This window comes from Lepus europaeus, chromosome 23, assembly GCF_033115175.1.
Source record: "Lepus europaeus isolate LE1 chromosome 23, mLepTim1.pri, whole genome shotgun sequence".
Taxonomy (NCBI): Eukaryota; Metazoa; Chordata; class Mammalia; order Lagomorpha; family Leporidae; genus Lepus; species Lepus europaeus.
The window spans coordinates 12,973,533-12,993,593 of NC_084849.1; the positions used below are offsets into that span (position 1 = coordinate 12,973,533).

General features: G+C 45.3%; 1 protein-coding gene and 1 pseudogene across 4 annotated transcripts in view; one reads left to right on the forward strand and one right to left on the reverse strand.

Moving 5' to 3' along the window:
- The window catches only part of FBXW8 (F-box and WD repeat domain containing 8), a 123,835-nt gene that overhangs the window by 61,813 nt on the left and 41,961 nt on the right, over positions 1–20,061 (forward strand). For all 4 annotated transcript variants that reach the window (XM_062182002.1, XM_062182003.1, XM_062182004.1 and 1 more), the window contains exon 6: positions 18,855–19,051. In XM_062182002.1, the coding sequence (XP_062037986.1) occupies positions 18,855–19,051 (197 nt within the window). The remainder of the gene's footprint in view (positions 1–18,854; positions 19,052–20,061) is intronic.
- LOC133752321 (galactose mutarotase-like) lies at positions 12,291–13,312 on the reverse strand (annotated as a pseudogene).

The window sequence follows — 20,061 nt, forward strand, 5'->3', positions numbered from 1 at the left end:
AAACAGGGGTGCGGTGTGTGTGTTCCTTGTCCTGGCTCTGGTGAGCAGGGGTTAAAGCAGTAGCAGCACCACAGCAGTGAGCACAGCCCACTCTTGAAGGGATCACTGTCCACCTGAGGGAGCCACAGCTGGCGCAGAGCTAGGGTGGGCGAAGAACAAAAAGCCCAGGCCATCTGATTGTCACGAAGCAAGGAAGCTTGAAGAATGATGGTTGCCATGTTAAAGGAACAGAAGCTATCGTGAAGTGGACCCGCTGGCCAGATCTGGGACAGTGTAAGTGTCAGTAACAGATACAGCCCCTTGAATGTTGCAGGTATCCGCAGGTACACACTGAGGAAACAGATAGGTGAATGTAAAGGAAGAAAAGAAAAATTCTCTTACAGTAACATGTCAACTAGTAGTGTAGAAAGAATGGTGGGATTAGAACGTCACGAATTGGCAGCCATCATGGTGGTAATTGATTTGGGTTAAAAGAATCCATGATAGGCCGGCGCTGTGGCTTAACAGGCTAATCCTCCGCCTTGCGGCGCCGGCACACCGGGTTCTAGTCCCGGTTGGGGCGCCGGATTCTATCCCGGTTGCCCCTCTTCCAGACCAGTTCTCTGCTATGGCCCGGGAAGGCAGTGGAGGATGGCCCAAGTGCTTGGGCCCTGCACCCGCATGGGAGACCAGGAGAAGCACCTGGCTCCTGGCTTCGGATCAGCGCGATGCGCCGGCTGCAGCGGCCATTGGAGGGTGAACCAACGGCAAAAAAAGGAAGACCTTTCTCTCTGTCTCTCTCTCTTACTATCCACTCTGCCTGTCAAAAAAAAAAAGAATCCATGATAAAGCTAGTAGTAAGAGTGAGATAAGGCATGGGATTTTACATCATGTCAAAGAATATACTTACTGCTAATTAAAAGAGAGAAAAATGCACCTTTGCAGTTGAGAAACCTTGCAGATGCCACTTTAATAACCTGGTCAAATTTCACATTGTTTAATCATGATGCAAACTGTTGTCCTGTACCCCGTGATAAGATGCAGTAAGGAAAAAAAATTGCACAGCCTGGTCTAATAATGCAAAAATATCAGCCAGACCCAGATGAGGGACATTTTACAAAGTGATTGGCCTATCCCCCTCAAAATTGTCAAGGTCCTAAATGGAAAGATAACCTAAGTAATATTCCAGGTTGAAGGAGGTGAGGGAGATGTGACCACTGAACACAAAGTGCCCTCTTGGGTTGGATCTTTTTTCTATAAAGGACATTGCTGAAGTAATTAGTAGTGGGATCTGAACTGCAGGTATATGAGAGTTTTTGCAACTTTTGTGTAATTTAAAATTGTGTCAAAGTAATAAGTTTAGAAAACACTAATTTTTGATCAAGGTAAAGTAACAAAAACTGAATTTATCCCTTTACCCTAAATAACTGTAAAACTGGGAAAAATACTTTAAACCATGATTCTCAGACATTGGAAAAGAAGCCTCCCAGGACCCTGGTCCCTTAGAGCAGAAGAAACAGGGCAGGGCCTGCTGTTACACCAGCTGCCCCCTGCCCAACTCAAGGCAGGAGGGGCACTGGGACAGGGTCTGGCCACTTCCCTGAGCCGAGGAGTGCCCAGTAGGAGCCAGAGGATCAGAGGAAGAACTCTAGACACCTGCTGAGGGGTCCCAGGCTGAGTACGCTTCGCAGGTGCATGAGGGATTACCTGAGACCAGGAAAAGAACTACCCGAAAGGAACTCAGGCAGGCAGTGTATGTTTGCATTTCCCTCAGCCAGAGCAGAAAGACCTGGTGATACCTAAGTTGTTGGACAGAAGCCTTAAAGAGGGGCACCTTTCAGTAGTGGGGCTAAATTAGCCCTCAACTAAAAGCTGCCATGATTCACTGTTAGAGTTGAAAAGCAAATCTCAAAAGGATCTAAGTGATTTGAAGTATTTTAATCTTTGATCAAAATAAAATTCAGCACTATTTAATAGATAAAACCCAGCAACCAGCAATCTAAAATTCACAAAGTTTGCTATCCAATAAAAAATGAAGGCCGGCAGAGAAGCAGGAAAATGGAAGCCCATAATGAGAAAAATCAGTCAATAGGGGGACCCAGAAATGGCAGAGAAAACTAACAGATGAGATTACTCAGCTGGCCATCACAAGCATGACGTGTGAGTGCAGAAAAGTGTGGGAGAACAGGCCGGCACCGTGGCTCACTGGCTAATCCTCCGCCTGCAGCGCGGGCACCCCAGGTTCTAGTCCCGATTAGGGTGCTGGGTTCTGTCCCGGTTGCTCCTCTTCCAGTCCAGCTCTCTGCTGTGGCCCAAGAAGGCAGTGGAGGATGGCCCAAGTGCTTGGGTCCTGCACCCGCATGGGAGACCAGGAGGAAGCACCTGGCTCCTGGCTTTGGATCGGCGCAGTGCTCCGGCCGTAGCGGCCATTTGGGGGGTGAACCAACTGAAGGAAGACCTTTCTCTCTAACTGTCTTAACTCTGCCTATCCAAAAAAAAAAAAAAAAAAAAAGTGTGGGAGAACAAAAGCATGATCAGGAAAGAGTCGAGAAGGAAGGTACTTGGAGAGAGGAAAATGGACCCCTCGTATGTGCCTCCCTACACCTAAAATGACCCTTCAGTTTTATTTCAGGCCATATACCGGTGAACTTAACATAGATTGTAGACCTAAAAGTAAAACTTATCTAAAAGGAAGCAGAAAATCTTTTGCCCTTGAGTTGGGCAGAGATTTCTCTTTTTATTCTCATTTTAATTTGAAAGTTAGATGCACACAGAGCTACAGATAAGAGATCTTCCATCTGCTGATTCAATCCCCCAAATGCGCAGAACAACTAGAGCTGGACCAGGATGAGGCCAGGGGCCAGGAACTCAGTCTGGTCTCCTATAGGAGTGGCAGGGACGCCACTGCGTGAGCCATCACCTGCCGCCTCCCAGAGTGCTCATTTGCAGGAAGCTGGAATCAGAAGTGCAACCAAGATTCAGAACTGAGCAGTCCGCTATGGGAATGTGGATGTCTTCAGCACCAGGCTAAGTGCCTACCCCAGAGATTTCTCAGGACACAAAACACAAATTATAAGAAAAAAATAGGCCGGCGCCGTAGCTCAACAGGCTAATCCTCCGCCTTGCGGCGCCGGCACACCGGGTTCTAGTCCCGGTCGGGGCACCGATCCTGTCCCGGTTGCCCCTCTTCCAGGCCAGCTCTCTGCTGTGGCTAGGGAGTGCAGTGGAGGATGGCCCAGGTCCTTGGGTCCTGCACCCCATGGGAGACCAGGAGAAGCACCTGGCTCCTGCCATCGGAACAGCGCGGTGCGCCGGCCGCAGCGCGCTACCGCGGCGGCCATTGGAGGGTGAACCAACGGCAAAAGGAAGACCTTTCTCTCTGTCTCTCTCTCTCACTGTCCACTCTGCCTGTCAAAAAAAAAAAAAAAAAGAAAAAATAATTATTAGACTTCATCAGAATTACAGACCTTTCCCATTAAAGATATTAAGAAAATGAAAAGCCATGAGATGGTAGAAATATTTGCGAAGCATAGAAAGGGTCTACAAAATGTTCATGAAGGCACAGGCGTTCGGTGCAGCAGTTAAGGCACTGCAGGGCCTGCATCCTATTTTGGAGTTCTTGAGCTCAAGTGCTGCCTCCAACTTCCAGCTCTAGCTTCCAGCTGGTGCACACCCTGGGAAGTAGCAGGTAATGGCTCAAGTAGTTAAATCCTGGGCACCCACATAGGAGACCTGGATTGAATTCCTGGCTTTGACCTGGCCCATCTCGGGCTGTTATAGGCATTTGAGGAGTAAACCAGCAAATGGAAGATTTTTACCTGTCCTTGTGTCTCTTCCTTTCAGATAAAAACAAAACAGTTTATGGAAAATGCATATTTTTTAAAAAAAAACTATAGATTTCAAGTTTTTGCACCAAAATTTACAACTTTCATTTCCATTTCCATGACCTTTTTGAAATACCTTCATATCTGATACATAACTTGCATCCAGAATACATAAATAACTTCTACAACTCAGGTGTAAGCAAGCAATAAAAAATGGCAGATTTGAATAGGCACTTCACCAAAGAAAATATATAAATGACCAGTAAGTACTTGAAAATAAACTCAACATTGTTAGTCATTAGGGAAATGCAAATTAGAAGTATTATGAGACAACATTATGTGTCAAGTGTTGGTGAGACTAGAGCACCTGGCAGTCAGGGGCAGCTGCAGCCACTTTGGAGACAGCTTGACTTTTACTTACAAAATTAAACATAAACTTGCCAAATACCCCAGCAGTCCTACTCTTAATATATTTATCTAAGAGGATGAAAACATATGTTCACACAAAAAGTTACGCTTGAATGTTTATAGCATTTTAATTCATGATAGCTCCAAACTGGAAACAACCCATATCATCTGATGAAAGGATAAATTCATATAAATATATATGCACATATTTATATCATCTGATATGTATTTATATTTTCTATGTCATCCAATAATATATGTCATATATATAGATGTTATATATGAATACATTATCATTTGATATATCATCTGATGAAAGGATTAGTGCTTTATAAATATATTCACACAACTGACTACCAGTTCATGGTCCAACACAGATGAGACTCAGCAGCGTTATTCTAAGACACAGAAGCTAACTACAAAAGAGTACATACTCTGTAAAATCTCGTTTACATGAAATCCTGGGAGAAACAAAACCATACTGGCAGATAGCAGGTAAGGGGTGACCGGGGGATGGGATGAGAAGGGACTGATCACACAGGGGTGTGAGGGAGCTTTTTGGGTGATGGGACTGTTCAGTTGGTGATCATGGTGGTTATAGGGCTGTGTGCATTTGTCTGTTCTCACCTAGTTGTTCACTTCAAGTCCTCCCTCCGCCTTTGGAGCGCATAGATGATACCTCAGTAAAACTGCCTTTTCAAAAAGACAAAATGTGCCATTTAAATACTTTCTGCAGTGTAATTGATACTCCTGCAAAGTTAGAGTTGTTTGCTTAGCAACTGTCTGTGAGATAGATAGAATAGAAGGTGAGAATGCATCCCTGCTCAGCCCTGTCTTTGCGTGGACAGTCAGGAGTAGAGATGTCTTCTGGTGGCTCCATGGCCACCAAAATACAGTTAGTGAGTAGGGTTTATTTCTGAGTTTTCACTTCTGCAATAGCTATTCCATAAGTACTTCAGCTCTCTCGCCAAAGGGCTGTGAAGAAGTTGGTGTTGTGTGTGTGAGATCATGGTGGCAGCAGACTTGGCCAGAAATCCTGACCAGATGTGCTCTGAGTTGTTTCTCTTTGCTTTTGACTCTCCTTAAACAGGACATGAAAAACCAGACTGTGCGGTGTAACAAAAAGGAGTTCTCTGTGGCCTTCTGTCCCAAGGCCATGGAAAGCTTTCCTGCATATTCCTAAGGGTCCTAAGAATCTGCTGTGGTACCCTAGTAGCACTAAACATAACTGGTGCCCAGATTTTGGTTCCTTTTTTTTTTTTTTTTTTTTTTTTGACAGGCAGAGTGGACAGTGAGAGAGAGAGAGACAGAGAGAAAGGTCTTCCTTTTGCCGTTGATTCACCCTCCAATGGCCGCCACAGTCGGCGTGCTGTGGCCAGCGCACCGCACTGATCCGAAGGCAGGAGCCAGGTGCTTCTCCTGGTCTCCCATGCGGGTGCAGGGCCCAAGCACTTGGGCCATCCTCCACTGCACTCCCGGGCCACAGCAGAGAGCTCGACTGGAAGAGGAGCAACCGGGACAGAATCCGGTGCCCCAACCGGGACTAGAACCCAGTGTGCTGGCGCCGCAAGGCGGAGGATTAGCCTATTGAGCCACAACGCTGGCCAGTTGGTTTCTAAATGTTAATTCTTAAAGGAAAACAGGACTAGGACAGGTAAATAGAAATTGAGTCTGGAACATCTTATGGGACCAGAAACTAAGATTTTTTTAAAAAAAGATGGAGACAGGACAATAAAATTTAATTTGAGCTCCCAATGGCTAAAACAGGGACAATTTGAGCAACAAAATATGATGGTGATAATGGATAACTCAAGAGCCCTGTGCTAAACGTCCTGGGGCCTTGCAACAAAACCATGTACTTGCTGGGGAAATTTGCATTTGAATATGAATGCCCAAGTGAGATGTTAGATGTCTGTGGTTTCGATTTTCTCATTCTCATTTGGTGTTAGTTAACTCAAAACAGACTGTAGTTCTGCCATAATTTAAGTCTTTTTTTTGTCATTTTTCCCCCTGCCTTTTGTTTGAGTCTTTTATTACTTTTATTTAAAGAAATTAATTGGTAGTATGATTTCAAGATCTTTTGAGGATTTGGAATGCGGTTTCTTAATGTCACTACGAGAATTTTCACTGTAAATAAGAAGACACTTGGTTGGCAGTGTGGCTGTTGAAGTAGTTGTAAAACCCAAGCTCATTTTTTTTTTTTTAATTTATTCATTTATTTGGAAGGCAGAGTTGGAGAGGGAAAAGGTCTTCCATCCACTGGTTCATTCCCTAAATGGCCACAACAATTGGAGCAAGGCTAATCTAAAGCCAGGTACCTGGAGCTTCTTCCAGGTCTCCCACATGGGTGCAGGGACCCAAGGACTTGGGCCATCTTCTGCTTTCCCAGGCCATAGCAGAGAGCTGGGTGGGAAGTGGAGCAGCCAGGACTAGAACCGGCGCCCATATGAGATGCTAGCACTGCAGACGGCAGCTATACCCAGTATGCCACAGTGCCAGCCCTACGGTCATGTATTTTTACTCTTGTTAATGATAGCCTTTTTTTTTTTTTTTTTTTTTTTAAGATTTTATATATTTATTTGAGAGGTAGAGTCACAGATGGTGAGAGGGAGAGACAAGAGAAAAGTCTGCCATCTCCACTGGTTCATTCCCCAAATGGCCACAACAATCAGCTGGGCCAATCCAAAGCCAGGAGCCAGCTGCTCCTTCTAGGTCTACCACGGGGGTGCAGGGGCCCAAGGACCCAGGCTATCTTCCACTGCTTTTCCAGGCCACAGCAGAGAGCTGGATTGGAAGAGGAGCAACCAGGACTAGAATTGGTGCCTATATGGGATGCCGACACTGCAGATGGAGGATCAACCTGTACCATGGTGCCGGCCCAATGATAACCTTTCAAATTGTTATTTCAAAAACATCCTTTTATGAAAAATTCAGAACACACAAAACTGGAATGAACAGTATGATGAACTGCCACTCCGCTTTAATAGTTACCAGCATTGTTTTAAAATTATGACCCTCAACTAGGGGTGGAGATCTTTCGATGATTCACATATTTTTCCTTCTAGCAATTGTATAGCATTTTTCAAAAGAGAAGAAAAAACACAGAGGCTAAGACTGACTGATGCCTGGAGGCCTAGGCCTGGCTGGGCCAGGCCCTCTTGCGAGGCTGTCGTGTACCCAGTTGATCCAGGAGAGATGGTGGTGATATTGTGGACTCCTTTGGTTTATTTACCTTAATCCTTTGGTGAATCAGAGGTAGAATTTGACTTTTTAATTTAGTTTTGTATATCAGAATTAAATATTGAGTATAAAATACAGATTATGAGTGAAATAATCAGATTATTATTTGTTAAGATGTGCATAGATTATAATTTTTATTTAGTATTACATGTGAAAAAATTCAAATAATACCAAAGAGTATGTAGCAAAAAGTAAGTTCTCTTTTGTTAAACCTACCACCGCTCGTCCCAGTCCCTTGGCCCCCACGGTATCCTCTCCTGCTCAGAGGCATCGATAAGTACGCATGGACTTCAAAGTTTCTTTTTGAAAAATCTTCAGAATTTTTGCACCGATTCTACTTTACACAAACTTTTTGATGTGCCCTCACACTATTACTGGTGTCAGATATATTCTTCCAAATACATTCTATTCTGTTGCTATCTCATAATTGTATTGCAGCAAAGAGCTGGCTGTTGTCAGGGCCATGTGCACAGTGGGGTCTCACGCTGTCCACCTTCCTAGTGCTTTCTCCTGCAGAAAAGCTTGTCTCAGTTCTTTGACTCCTCCATCAACCCGTTTTCCCTTTGACTTTGTTAGCTGTAAATTCTTCTATTTCATCACATTGCTGTAGCCTCACAGTATATGAATTGCCTGCTTTACAAGTCACTGTCTCTTCAGGTTTGATTCTTCTTTTTCAAATGTTCTTTGTTTCCTTCTTTGAGCTTGAAAGCAGCTAAGCGTATTCAACCTGTCTTCCTCTTCTCTTGACTCAATATTTGCTTTGGTAAGCTCATGTCCGGGTGCTTGTTTGCTTGGGCCCTCAGCTGTCATTTGGTCCACAAGCCCTTTGAGATTTTTATACTTGTCCATTTTCAAAAGCAGCTTCCAGTACGTTTCCTGCTTTCTGTTTTTCTGCCGTAGGCAGTAGAGCTCATCTTTAGAGCTGTGGTCAGCAGGAATGTTGGAGATGATGTGCCCTGTCCAGGTGACGGGCACACTGCATGCAGCTGTTTTCCAGACTTTGCGTACTTTAGCCCTTCCTGATGACCTCTCCCACTGGCTCCTCTCCCATGGGAGCCAGACTTCTGGTGCCCTTTCTCTTTCTTCTTTCTAGATTTATTTATTTATTTGAAAGGCAGAGTTACAGAGAGGCAGAAAGAGAGGAGTCTCTCTCCAGCTATAATGGCTGGGGCTGGGCCAGTCCAAAGCCTGGAGCTTCTTCTGGGTCTCCCACATGGGTGCAGGAAGTGGCTTCTTCTGGGCCATCTTCCACTGTTTTCTCAGGCCATAGCAGAGAGCTGGATCAGAAGTGGGGCAGCCAGGACTTGAACCCGCAACCATATGGAATGCTGGCACTGCAGGCGGCGGCTTTATCTGCTAAGCCACAGCACGGGCCCCTCTCTTGTCCTTTCAGGCCTCATGCTCCCTCTGTGTCTCTGGCCTGCGGTTCAGCATGGTGTTGTGTGGACTTAGTGAGGAGGTGCAGATTTAGTGTGTGCAGTGGTTGTATTTTCAGTTTTTGCTAAAATATCTCTTCCCTGTTGCAGAATTTCTGTTGACTCCTCCCTCATTTCTGATAGGCAAGTGTTTATTTGCATGGTGGAAATTGAGATTGCCAGCTGTCTATAAATAGTGAGCTTCATTCAGTGTCTCTGAACTTGGTTAATTGATCATGTCTATTTAACTGTTACTGAGCTGAGATCAAGCTTCAGGTGTTTACTGGACAAACTTAAGAGGATTGAGATGCGTGACTGAAATAAGTCCTAACCAAAGAAACATGAAAGACCCTAAGACACACTCGCAGCTCACAGAGTGACCAGCTTGTGACTTGCTAAACTGTTACTGACCTGTTTTAAATTTTATGGTGCATGGAAAAGATCAGAGAGGCTACTGGTTTTTTTCCAAAACCAGTTCAGCAGTTATTTACCTTTCAAGCAATTAACATAATTACCATTATGCTAAAAAGTAATTTTGGAAAGTTCTGCCCTGAGCTCTTATGACTCCACCGGGACAGTTTTAGTTGGGACTTATCTTTTTGATGGAAGCCTAATTGCAATTTTGGCTTTGTGCACACAAACAGAAGCAGCTAATTGTTTAGGCAAATAGCAGATTAATTTAAATATGCATCCCTAATAAAACAAAAATGGTATCCATTATGGTCCTTGTTCCCATGACGAGGAATATAAATATTCTGTGCAAGTACCATTAGGCGGAGGTCTCAAGGATTGTCAACATTATTTCACAGTGGTAGCACTTTCCAGATAGCGAGTAATCTTTACAAAAGCTAACATAAATCAGTTTAAACTCATTTAGATCCCATTTCCACCATGTGCAGTTTCATTACCACACTCTGGCTGCCTCCTGTGGGAGGGGGAGGGGCATGCTGCAGACTGGCATGGGTGCCCATCCGCAGCTGCTGAGCAGGCTCTATGTCTCCTCAGAAGACTGGCCCTGTCACTCCTGTCATTCGTGGTGATTGCTCTAGCCTGGGTGCATGCGGCCTTTTTCACCCAGCTGCTGCTTGTCAAGGTGGAGGGCTGGAGCCCAGGGAGCAGGTGTGGCTGCGGGCCCTGCCTCTCTCCCTCATTGGACCAGTGACCTCTGTTCATGTGTTCTTCCAGATTTTTCGAGAGATTCAATTTCTTCTTTCATCTGCACCCTTTCCTTATTTCTTAAGAGTGAAACCATGTGGTGATCCCAGCACTACCTCAGAATTAAACATCTTTTATCTAGCTATGGGATTTTGTCAGAGAAAGAGAGACACCTGCTGTACTGTCTCTCTTCCTGGTGTGGGGCAACATGGAGCCCCACACCTGGCTTTTAAGGGTTATGTGGAATGCAGGGAACAGTGACAGAGACCTCCTGACGTCCCTGAGGAACTTCCCTTTGTGTTTGCTGAGCACTGTTTGACCTAGAAGGCAGGATAAATCAAGTAGACACATTTTGGGGTGGCCTCTTGGTGCCTCGAGAGCTGAGCATGTGTATAGGGTTTAGGTTAGTCTTTTGGCCTCAGATGATTGGACGAGGATGTGGGCCTCCTGGGGGAAGCTGATTCATGGACGCGGACTTCTCTTCGTGCCTGGTTTAGAAGACGTTGTTGCTTGGGGACAGGTGCAGTCCATGGGACAAGAGTAAACCGGTTGTGGAGAGAGAAGCAGGCAGAAGATGTGTGTGGTGCATGCAAGAAACAAGCACAGCCTTGGTTTCCAACGTCGTCCTCGCTTCTGGTCCTGACCCCTCACGGTGTCCAGCTGTACTGCTGGCCCCGGGGCTCTGTGAAACAGTCCTGTCTTTCCCATCTCGTTTCCGGTCTGTCTTAGCCAGTTTCAGTGCGTCTGTCCCCTTGCCAAACCATGACACTTCGTTGACCTTCACCCCAGCTCAGTCTTTGAATTCACTACAGTAGGGAATACAGAAGGAATGGGACACGATCCTGCCCCTTCAGAAGTCCACACTGCCAGGAGCCAAATCAGTTTATTGCCATGTGATAAAGTTGCCTTTCCAGATACATTTACATCAGATTTTAAAAAATTTTACCCATGTGAGAAATGACTTTCTTTGGCTGTGGTGGTCATTGCGTATTTCTCCCGTAATAATCATGCAGAGCGGATGGGCCTAGTTCAACTTGAAATGTCTGGGAAAGTTAGCTGCTCGGGCACTTCTGGAGAGCTTACCAAGAGACAAAGAGACACAGAGAAAGATCTTCTATCCCTTGGTTCACTTCCCAGAGGGCCACAACAACCAGGGACAGGTCAGGTGGAAGTCAGGAGCCAGGAACTTTTTGGATCTCCCGCGTGGGTGGCAGGGGCCCATGCACTTGGCCTGTTCTCCACTGCTTTGCCATACGTATCAGTAGGGAGCTGGATCTGAAGTGGAGCAGCCGGGACACAAACTGGCGCCCATATGGGATGCTGTTGTCACAGGCAGTGGTTTTAGCTGTGATGCCGCAATGCTGGCCCCTCTGTGAGGATCTTAATCATGTGATGACATGGCAGTAAGTGAAGCATGGCCATTGTGGCATTCTGTGTATTCTCTGTTATGTAATTTATTTTGTATTGTAGCTATTGATATGTTTATTTTTCTCTCTGGTGTTTGCTTTGTGAAAGTGGGGATCATGTCCTTTCAATCCAAGTGGCCCCCAAAGTGTGCGATGGTTGCCTCCAGAATGGCAGCTCTGTGAGTCTGAGACCTTTTTGTGTTGCTTTGCCTCATTCACTGCAGTGTCCCTGTGCCTGTAACAGTGCCATGGCACAAAGCAGAGGCTGGAGAAATAATTATTGAATGAATTACTGCATTGATTCCTTTTTAGCTAAGCCTCGCTTTTCATGGACAATAATCAGCTACAATTGTAGAACTTTTTTTAGTATTCCATTTTATTGATTATCATTTATCCATTGCTGTATTGATGGCATTGGATAATTTTCAGTTTTTTATTTTTACCAAGTTGCAATGGACACCTTTTATCTGAATGTTTGTCTTTAGCCATTTGTACTAGTATTCCTATGGAATAGATTTCTAGACAAGGAATTTAGAGATCATGAGTTCTACAAGTTTGCCTAAGTACTGACAGATTCAGCAAAGTTCTCCCCCCCAAAAAAGTGATATTAATTTAATTATTGCCTATAGTGATCAAGTAGACTGTCTACTTATCAACACTGTGTGTTAGGAACCCTTGATTTTCCCTTCTCTGAAAGGAAAGGCTTGGGACTGTGGAGTGTGGCACCAGTGCATCACACAGTGGGCGTCCTGTGGAGCCCGTTTGTACGATTTTAGTACACAAGATCACTTTGAAAGCCTCTGAGTCTTCTCCACGTCTCTGGACAGGAGACCAGCTGCTGAGTATGCTCCCATGGTTACATCTTAACACTTCCTCCAGCCACAGAAAACTTGGACCGGGGTGTGGGTGTGTTCCTCATCAGGCCTCAGCAGTACAGCGGGGAAGCAGGGCTGGCTGGCTGCATTAGGCCAGCACTCCCCAGAGGGCTTGCCATAGACCCCTCTGGACTTGTTCCTCAGTGTGCCATCCAGGAAGCTGGCATGTCAAACTCCACCCTAGGCTGGCTGGTGTATGCTGTTAGTACCTGCCCACCTCCGTAATGATGCACCCTTGCACACAAATGTTCTTTTTTAGATCCCTTCAGACAAATTATAGTCAAAACCATTAATGCGGACCTGCTACAGGTGTTTTTCCAAGCTTTCCTGGCTTTCTCAGTTTGAATGTAAGTTTCTTGCACTGGAGCAACTTCTCCTGTAGCAATAAAGGTTTCACTCACTAGCAAAAAAGCATCCGTTTCTATGGTAACTTCATGGTCCTATATATTGGGGGAACCCTGCCCTGACAAGCTGATAGAAGAATGGTTGGTGAGACTGACCAATGTGGTTGGACTAGCCTGTGCTCTGTAGTTGACCACGAGTTCCCTGCCACCCGAGGTGTATGTCACGCAAAATTTTTAACTCTGTGGTGTAGCCTTCTTCAGCATCTGCGCCGACACTAGAGAACCGGACACCATTTGGCAGTATCTGAGGTATCCGGAAAACCTGATCAAACCCTGGATGGATCCTCCATCCAGACCCACGGGCCGTTGCTGATGGCCAGATGATATCGCATCCCATCTAACGTGAATGTTCTTTGTTAATTTGGTTGGCCACCCTCCCAACCACTGCGCGAAAGCAGAACTGCTTTTGGAGGTACCCTTCCAACTTGAAAAGCCGAGCACCATGTCTGAGGTGCTCCCCTGCCTGTCTTTGACCTCCAGAGCCATGATGGTGCAGCCCCATGAGATGATGTCCACCATCAGCAGGTCTGACTGCAGCTGGACCTTCTCCAATGTCCCTGTGCCAGAGGGCAGCTTCCCAAACACAGCCCTGGTCACTGAGACCATTGGGAAAGTTCAGGTGTGCACCTCGCTACCCCCTGCTCTTGGCATCTGCAGCATAGAGCTTTTTTTTTCTAAGATTTTATTTATTTACTTATTTATTTGTTTAAGAGGTAGAGTTACAGACAATGAGAGGGAGAGACAGAGAGGTAGGTCTTCCATCCACTGGTTCACTCCCCAAATGGCCACAACAGCTGGAACTGGGCCGATCGGAAGCCAGGAGCTTCTTCCAGGTCTCCCAAGTGGGTGCCCAAGGACTTGGACCATCTTCCACTACTTTCCTAGGCTATAGCAGAGAGCTGGATTAGAAGAGGATCAGCTGGGACTAGAACCATCACCCATATGGGATGCCAGTGCTGCAGGCAGAAGATTAACCTGTACCACAGAGCCAGCCCCTAGAGCCTTCTTAAAATATGTGTTTTCACTGCTCAGGTCGCTGCAGCTTTGAGATTGTGGAAGTAGCCATGATAGAACTCTGTTAACTTACATTTAGTATTTATACAACCGTCTCTAAAACACTCCTGCTTGCCAGCAGCCATGTCTCTGCCTGCCCCTGAGCTTTGGGGGTCACATATCCCACAGGCAGCTTGAGGTGAAATCACAAACCTCGCAGAAGCCACTAGATGCTCTGATGTTGGAAGTGATGCTGGAAGCACGGATTACATGTGTAAATAGAAATGGCTTTTTTCTTATTTAAATTTCTCCAAAAGATAATTGCCTCCTTATGTAAAAATAACAGCATCCATTAGGTTTATAACATATATGGAAATAAAAAGTAGGGCAACAATAGCTCAAAGGCTGTGAGTAAACAAATGGAAGAATGCCCTTGTGAAGTTGTTTTGCTTTGAGCTGGTTTAATATCAGTAGAAGATAGACTGGTAAGATGAGAGATGTACGTTAGAATCCTAATGTCTGGCTGATTAATCACCAATGGAATGAAAATGGAATAACACATATTCAACCCAAATACTTCATTCACAAAAAAGTGGGGAAAATGAGCAAAGAACAGATGGAACAATTAGGAAACAGAAAAATGATGGATTAAATCCACCCTTAACACTAAATATCAGTAGTCGGAACACCCATATTGAAAGCCAGACCAAATCTATGTTGTCTACAAGAAATCTACTTTAAATATGAGGGGGCTACAAAGTGTTTATGGGAATACACATTATGAAAAACTATGCCTAGATTCTGCTTTTTGCCTCAAAATGAACTTGTCTTTTAATTCCAATGTTTCTTCATGAACTAAGACACAAGGCACAATAAAAGGATGGAAAAAGGTCCAAATGCTAATGACAGCTGGAGTGACTGTCAGTATCAGGTCAAGTGGATTTCAGACTTATCACCAGGACTACAGGGTCCATTCATCAAGAGGACATAACAGTCCTAAATGTGCACTGGAAGTGAAGTTGAAGGGTCTGTGGCCACACCACCCTGACCTTGCCCGATCCCGTCTCGTCTCGGATGCTAAGCATGGTCAGGTTTCGTTAGTACTTGGAAGGAAGAAGTGAAGTTGATGGACCATGCAGATGAAACCGGCGCTACTGACAGGTGAGGCCTGGCCTGGTCGCCTGCTTCACTGTCGGCACAGAGGACACTGGGAAGGACGGCCGCCGTTCGAGAGAGAAGCATTTGCCATGAAACACAGAGAGTCCTAGATTTTTTTTCCACCAAGCAAGACCTTTCTCAGGAAGGCTCTATGAAACTCCACTTTGTGGTAAAGGGTATTTTATTGCATGCAGTTCTGTTTGAGAAATGATGCCAACACAACCAATCCTTGATTAATAATGAACAATGTGTTTGTAGATAAACTCCATGTGTGCTAGAGTGAGCTGTGGTTAAATAGCTTGCACGCTTGGCAGACGCAGGGCAAGTTGGATGGCGCATGACAGTTACTTGCTAGTGCAGTTACTTCATGTACTTGCGGGTGCAGCCCCCCAGCCTGCACTCCTCTAACCAGATTGCAGCTCAGCCTCGTCACATCCCAGGAGGCTCTGGGTCAATTGCTTCACCACTCCAGGCTTGTGTTTCTTCTCGGTAAGAGGAGTACGATGCTGCCCCTCGGAGCTGGCAGGGAGTACTCCATTGCTCTGTTTGCTGTGATGTCTCAAACAAATGCAGGTCTGTGAAACGTGGAGTCTTTGGGAGGTGCTGTGTCCTGTTCAGTGTGGAGCGCCCTCGGTATCCTCAGCAGCCCATCTTTTCCCTTTGATTCAAAGTGGAAAGAATTCGCCGAGCTCTGCCAGGAGAACGTGTCGTGGAGCCTCTCGTGGTCTGAGGAGAGGGCCCTGCTCTGCAGTAAAGCGCGTTCCACACGTGGCAAACTCTGCTTGGCCTGCGGTCACCTGCTTAGCCGCCTGACACTTTGAAAGTCTAGCACAAAATGTATTCTAACTTTCCAAGTTTATTCAGTGTTGAATGATGCCTTACTGTAAGACCCTAAGTTTAAAGACAAAATACAAGAAAAAAAGACAAGCATATGGATTACAAAGAGAGGAAAAAAGAAAAGCTTTATCTGTTTTAGGAAATAACGTAGGATTGAATTCATAGATGAACAATGAGGAAACTATATTAATAGATTAAATATGCTTTATGACACAGCATACGCTAAAGTATGTAAAACTAAAAGGAAAGAGGGGCCGGTGCTGTGGCATAGTGCTGCATCCCATATGGCCACTGGTTCAAATTCCAGCTGTTCCACTTCTGATCTGGCTCTTTGTTGTGGCCTGGGAAGGCAGTGGAAGATGGCCTGGGTCCTTGGGCCCCTGTACCCACATGGGAGACCTGGAAGAAGCTCCGGGCTACTGGCTTCGGATGCAGCCATTTGTGGAAGTGAACCAATGGTTGGAGGACCTCTCTCTCCGCCTCTGCCTCTCTGTGACTCTGCCTTTCAAATCAATGGATAAATCTTTAAAAAAATAAAGGAAAGAAGGAAGGGCCGATCTTTAGCATTTTATGTGGTTGGTCTCCGTTCACCCACCCAGCATTTTGTGCAGGAGGTAAAGTTGGCTTAAAGTTTACAGAAGAGGAAACAGGCTCATAGCTGTTAAGTTTTTCCCCAAGTTCTTTGGCGAACAAATGGTGGAGCTGGATTTGAACTTTAACAAATCACAGACTGTATCATCTCTGAATAATTATTTACCAGTGAGTTTTGAAAAATAAAACCAACTGTAATCGAAACAGGGTGCTATTTTGTGAAAAAGAAACAATCATTGGCATTCCAAATATGGGCAAGCTTAAAATTCTGAGAGAAGAGTGTGAATTTCTGTAGTCCACTGATTCTCAGGCTTGGGCAAACATCCCCAAAGTTTCTGGTGCCTGAGAACTTGGATTTCTAACAAGTCCTGCTACTGGTCCAGGGAGGCCACTGCTGTGGTGAAACGGCCAGTATGTGTAGGAGGACTTAGCAGCCCTTCAGGGTGCTGGAGAGAAGGATGTGTAGTAAAATCAGCATTTAGAGAACTTTATTCATTTTATTTGAAAGGGAGAGACGGAGAGATCGATCTTGCACCTGCTGGTTCACTCCCCAGATGGCCACAACAGTAGATCTGGACCAAAGCCAGGAACCAGGAACTTCCTCTGGTTCTCCCACGTAGGTGGCAGGAACACAAGTATTTGGGCCATCTTCTGCTGCCTCCGAAGGTGCATGTGTAACAGGAAGCTGGATCCAAAGCAGAGCTGCTGGGACTTGAGCAAGACTGATGTGCAATGACAGCAACACAAGTGGCACCTTACCCTCCGTGCCACAGTACCTGCTCCCAAATCAGCATTTTTAACACGCGTGAGATAGTCAAGTTCGTGTTTTAGAGCTAGAAGCATGTGCGCTTGTAGCAGCCAGAGGAGGGTGGTAGTGAGGAAGGGTGTAAAATGCTTTAAGAGCCCTGAATTTGTAGAATGATGGCCATTTTCAGGTGGTGGCTAATGTCTGGAACATGGAACATGTGTGGCATATAATATGTATTCAATCATCATTTGCTGCATGAATGAATGTACAAATGGAAGAGTGAATGAGGAACTATGTTGAAATCATTTGGCAGTTACTATGTGTACTCCAATTCTTTTTAAATCTCATACAGTTTTTAAAATTTATGATAATCTTTGGAAAACAAAGTGTACCAGGAGATTTGCAGCCAATTTCCCTCCTACTCTTATCCCTTTCCCTTTCTTTGCTTAAAGCTAATAATCATCATCACTGGTTTGTGTATCCTCCTAGGATATGCTGTGTATGTGCTTACATGTATTTGTGTGTCTGAATTGGGGTTGGCATTGTGGTATATCAGGTTAAGCTGCCACCTGTAACACCAGCATTCCATAGTGGGGCACCAGGTTGCTCCCAGATGAGGCTCCTAGCTTTAGCTTGGTCCAGCCCTGACTATCGGAACCACTTGGGGAATGAACCAGAGGATGGAAGGTTTGTGTCTGTCTCTCTCTCCTTCTCTATCTGTAACTCTGCCTTTCAAATAAATAAATATTTTAAAATAAAAAAAAAAACATGCTATTTCAGACTATCCCTCTGTTCTATAGGTTTCATGTAAGGCTGGCTACCTCTTTGTAAAGGGCTCATTTATTCCAAATTCCAGACTGTGGAGAGGTTGCTGTCTACACAGTTGTCTGTTGTGGACATTTTGGTAGCTTGCAAGCTTTCGTCATGAAAAATACGACATGACTCCTTATCCATGCTTCTTTGTGTTCATGTATAAACGTGGTTGAGTTAAAGAGTGTATGCATTTGTAATTAGGCAGATGTTGTCAGATTGCCTCAAGAGTGAGTGAATTACTTTATGTGCCTCCTGCAATTTCAGAGAAAGCGTGTTCTTCATCTCCTCAGCAGTGGAATGTTTTGTGATACTCTTCATGTTTGTCAGTTTGGCTGATGTAAATAGTATCATAATGCAGGTTATATTTGTGTTTTTCTAATCGAGGGTGGGTCTTTACGTTTCTCCTTATGTTTAAATGTCTGTTTTTCTTTTTTTATGAACAGCATTCTCATGTTTTTTGCTCACTTCTTGATTTTTTTATTGCATCTTTTTTAAATTTTTATTTTTTAAAGGATTTATTTATTTATTTATTTATTTGAGAGGCAGAGTTACAGAGAGGAGAGACAGATCTTTCATCTGCTGTTTCACTCCCCAAATGGCCACAGGAACTGAGGCTGGGCCAGACCAAAGCCAGGATCCAGGAACTTCCTCTGGGTCTCCCACATGGTGCAGGGGCCCAGGGACTTGGGCCATCCTCCACTTCTTTCCCAGGCCCATTAGCAGGGAGCTGGATTGGAAGTGGAACAGCGGAGACTTGAACCGACACCCATATGGAATACCAATGCTGCAGGCCATGGCTTTAATCTCCTAAGCTACAGTGCTGGCCCCTCTTACTGCGTCTTAGAGCCCTTTATGTGTTAAGGAAATACACCCTCTGTAATATGTGATGCTAATTTTTTTGCCAGTTCATTATTTATTTTTACATTTTCTTTATATTACATGATTGTTACTAATAACATGTGTTAAGCTCATTTAACATTGTTACCCACATTGCTTTTCTTTACATAGGGTTTCTTAATATTTGGGATCTAAGGACTGGAAGGTATCCTATCCACCGTTTCGAGCACGATGCAAGAATCCAAGCATTAGCCCTCAGCCGAAAAGGTGCCACTGTCGCCACAGCCTCTGCATTTGGTGTTATAATGCTGTACCCCAACGAGGAGGGCTACTGGCAGATGGCTACAGAGTTTGAAGTTCAGAAATTGGTGAGCTTTCAGTCTGGCATTTTATCTTCCATTCTTAGAGTCTCTGTGTCTAAAATAAACAGCAGTAATGTTGCCAGCTCCCATTCACTTGGGCTTTCTGTGGGCCTTGCCTCCACAAATCCCACAACTGTGTTAAGCAGGTAGGGGTGTTTCCCTCATTTACCACGAAGCCAGCAGAGGCTCCGACGGGTGAGCTGACGTGCCCCAGGTCTCAGAGTGCGAAAGCTGTGAGTCAAACCTCAGAACTAACCCCCCGGGCCACAGTTTCTCACCATGGTGGTGCTTGGGCTCACTCAGGCCAGCATGGTGGACTGGCGCCCTTGGAGATCTGAGACTGGTTCCTGGCCCAATAGAGAAGTTTAAAAGGGGTCAGTGGCGTCATCCCAGTCCTTGTAGGCGGAAGGGTTCCCATCCTACTTTCTTCATCCCAAGCGTCTCGCCTGGAATTAGGAGTAGTGACTCTCGAGCGAGCACTGTTCGTTGAGTAGCTGTGTTCCAGAACAGCGTGTGTGAAGGTGACCCAGGCCTCACAGTTCCCTTGTGGAGATTGTTTTGGAGTGCGGTTCTCCATAACTTCAGTCTTTGAATGTTGGGAGATGATTTGGTGGTGAGGAGGAAGTGCTCAACTCCGTCTTTGCTGAATTTGGATTTAATTTAAACAGACTTCATTTTGGCACTTGTTAGAGAGTAAACGGAGACACCAGCTTTGAAAAATGAACTGATGACCTGACCTGGAACTGATCCTTATTCCTCTCCCATGCGCTCTGGTGGAAATCACGTTAGACTTGGATAACTTTGTAGAAAGCCACAGTGCTGCTCACCTCTGGGAGCTCCTCCCTGTGAGAGCTGGTCTCTCAGTCTACGTGTTCTGTTCCCAGACTGCCTGATGCTGCCCTCCGAGAGTTTTATTGGAAAACGTGAGCGTAGAGGCCGGCGCCGTGGCTCACTTGGTTAATCCTCCGCCTGTGGCGCCGGCATCCCATATGGGCGCCGGCTTCTAGTCCCGGCTG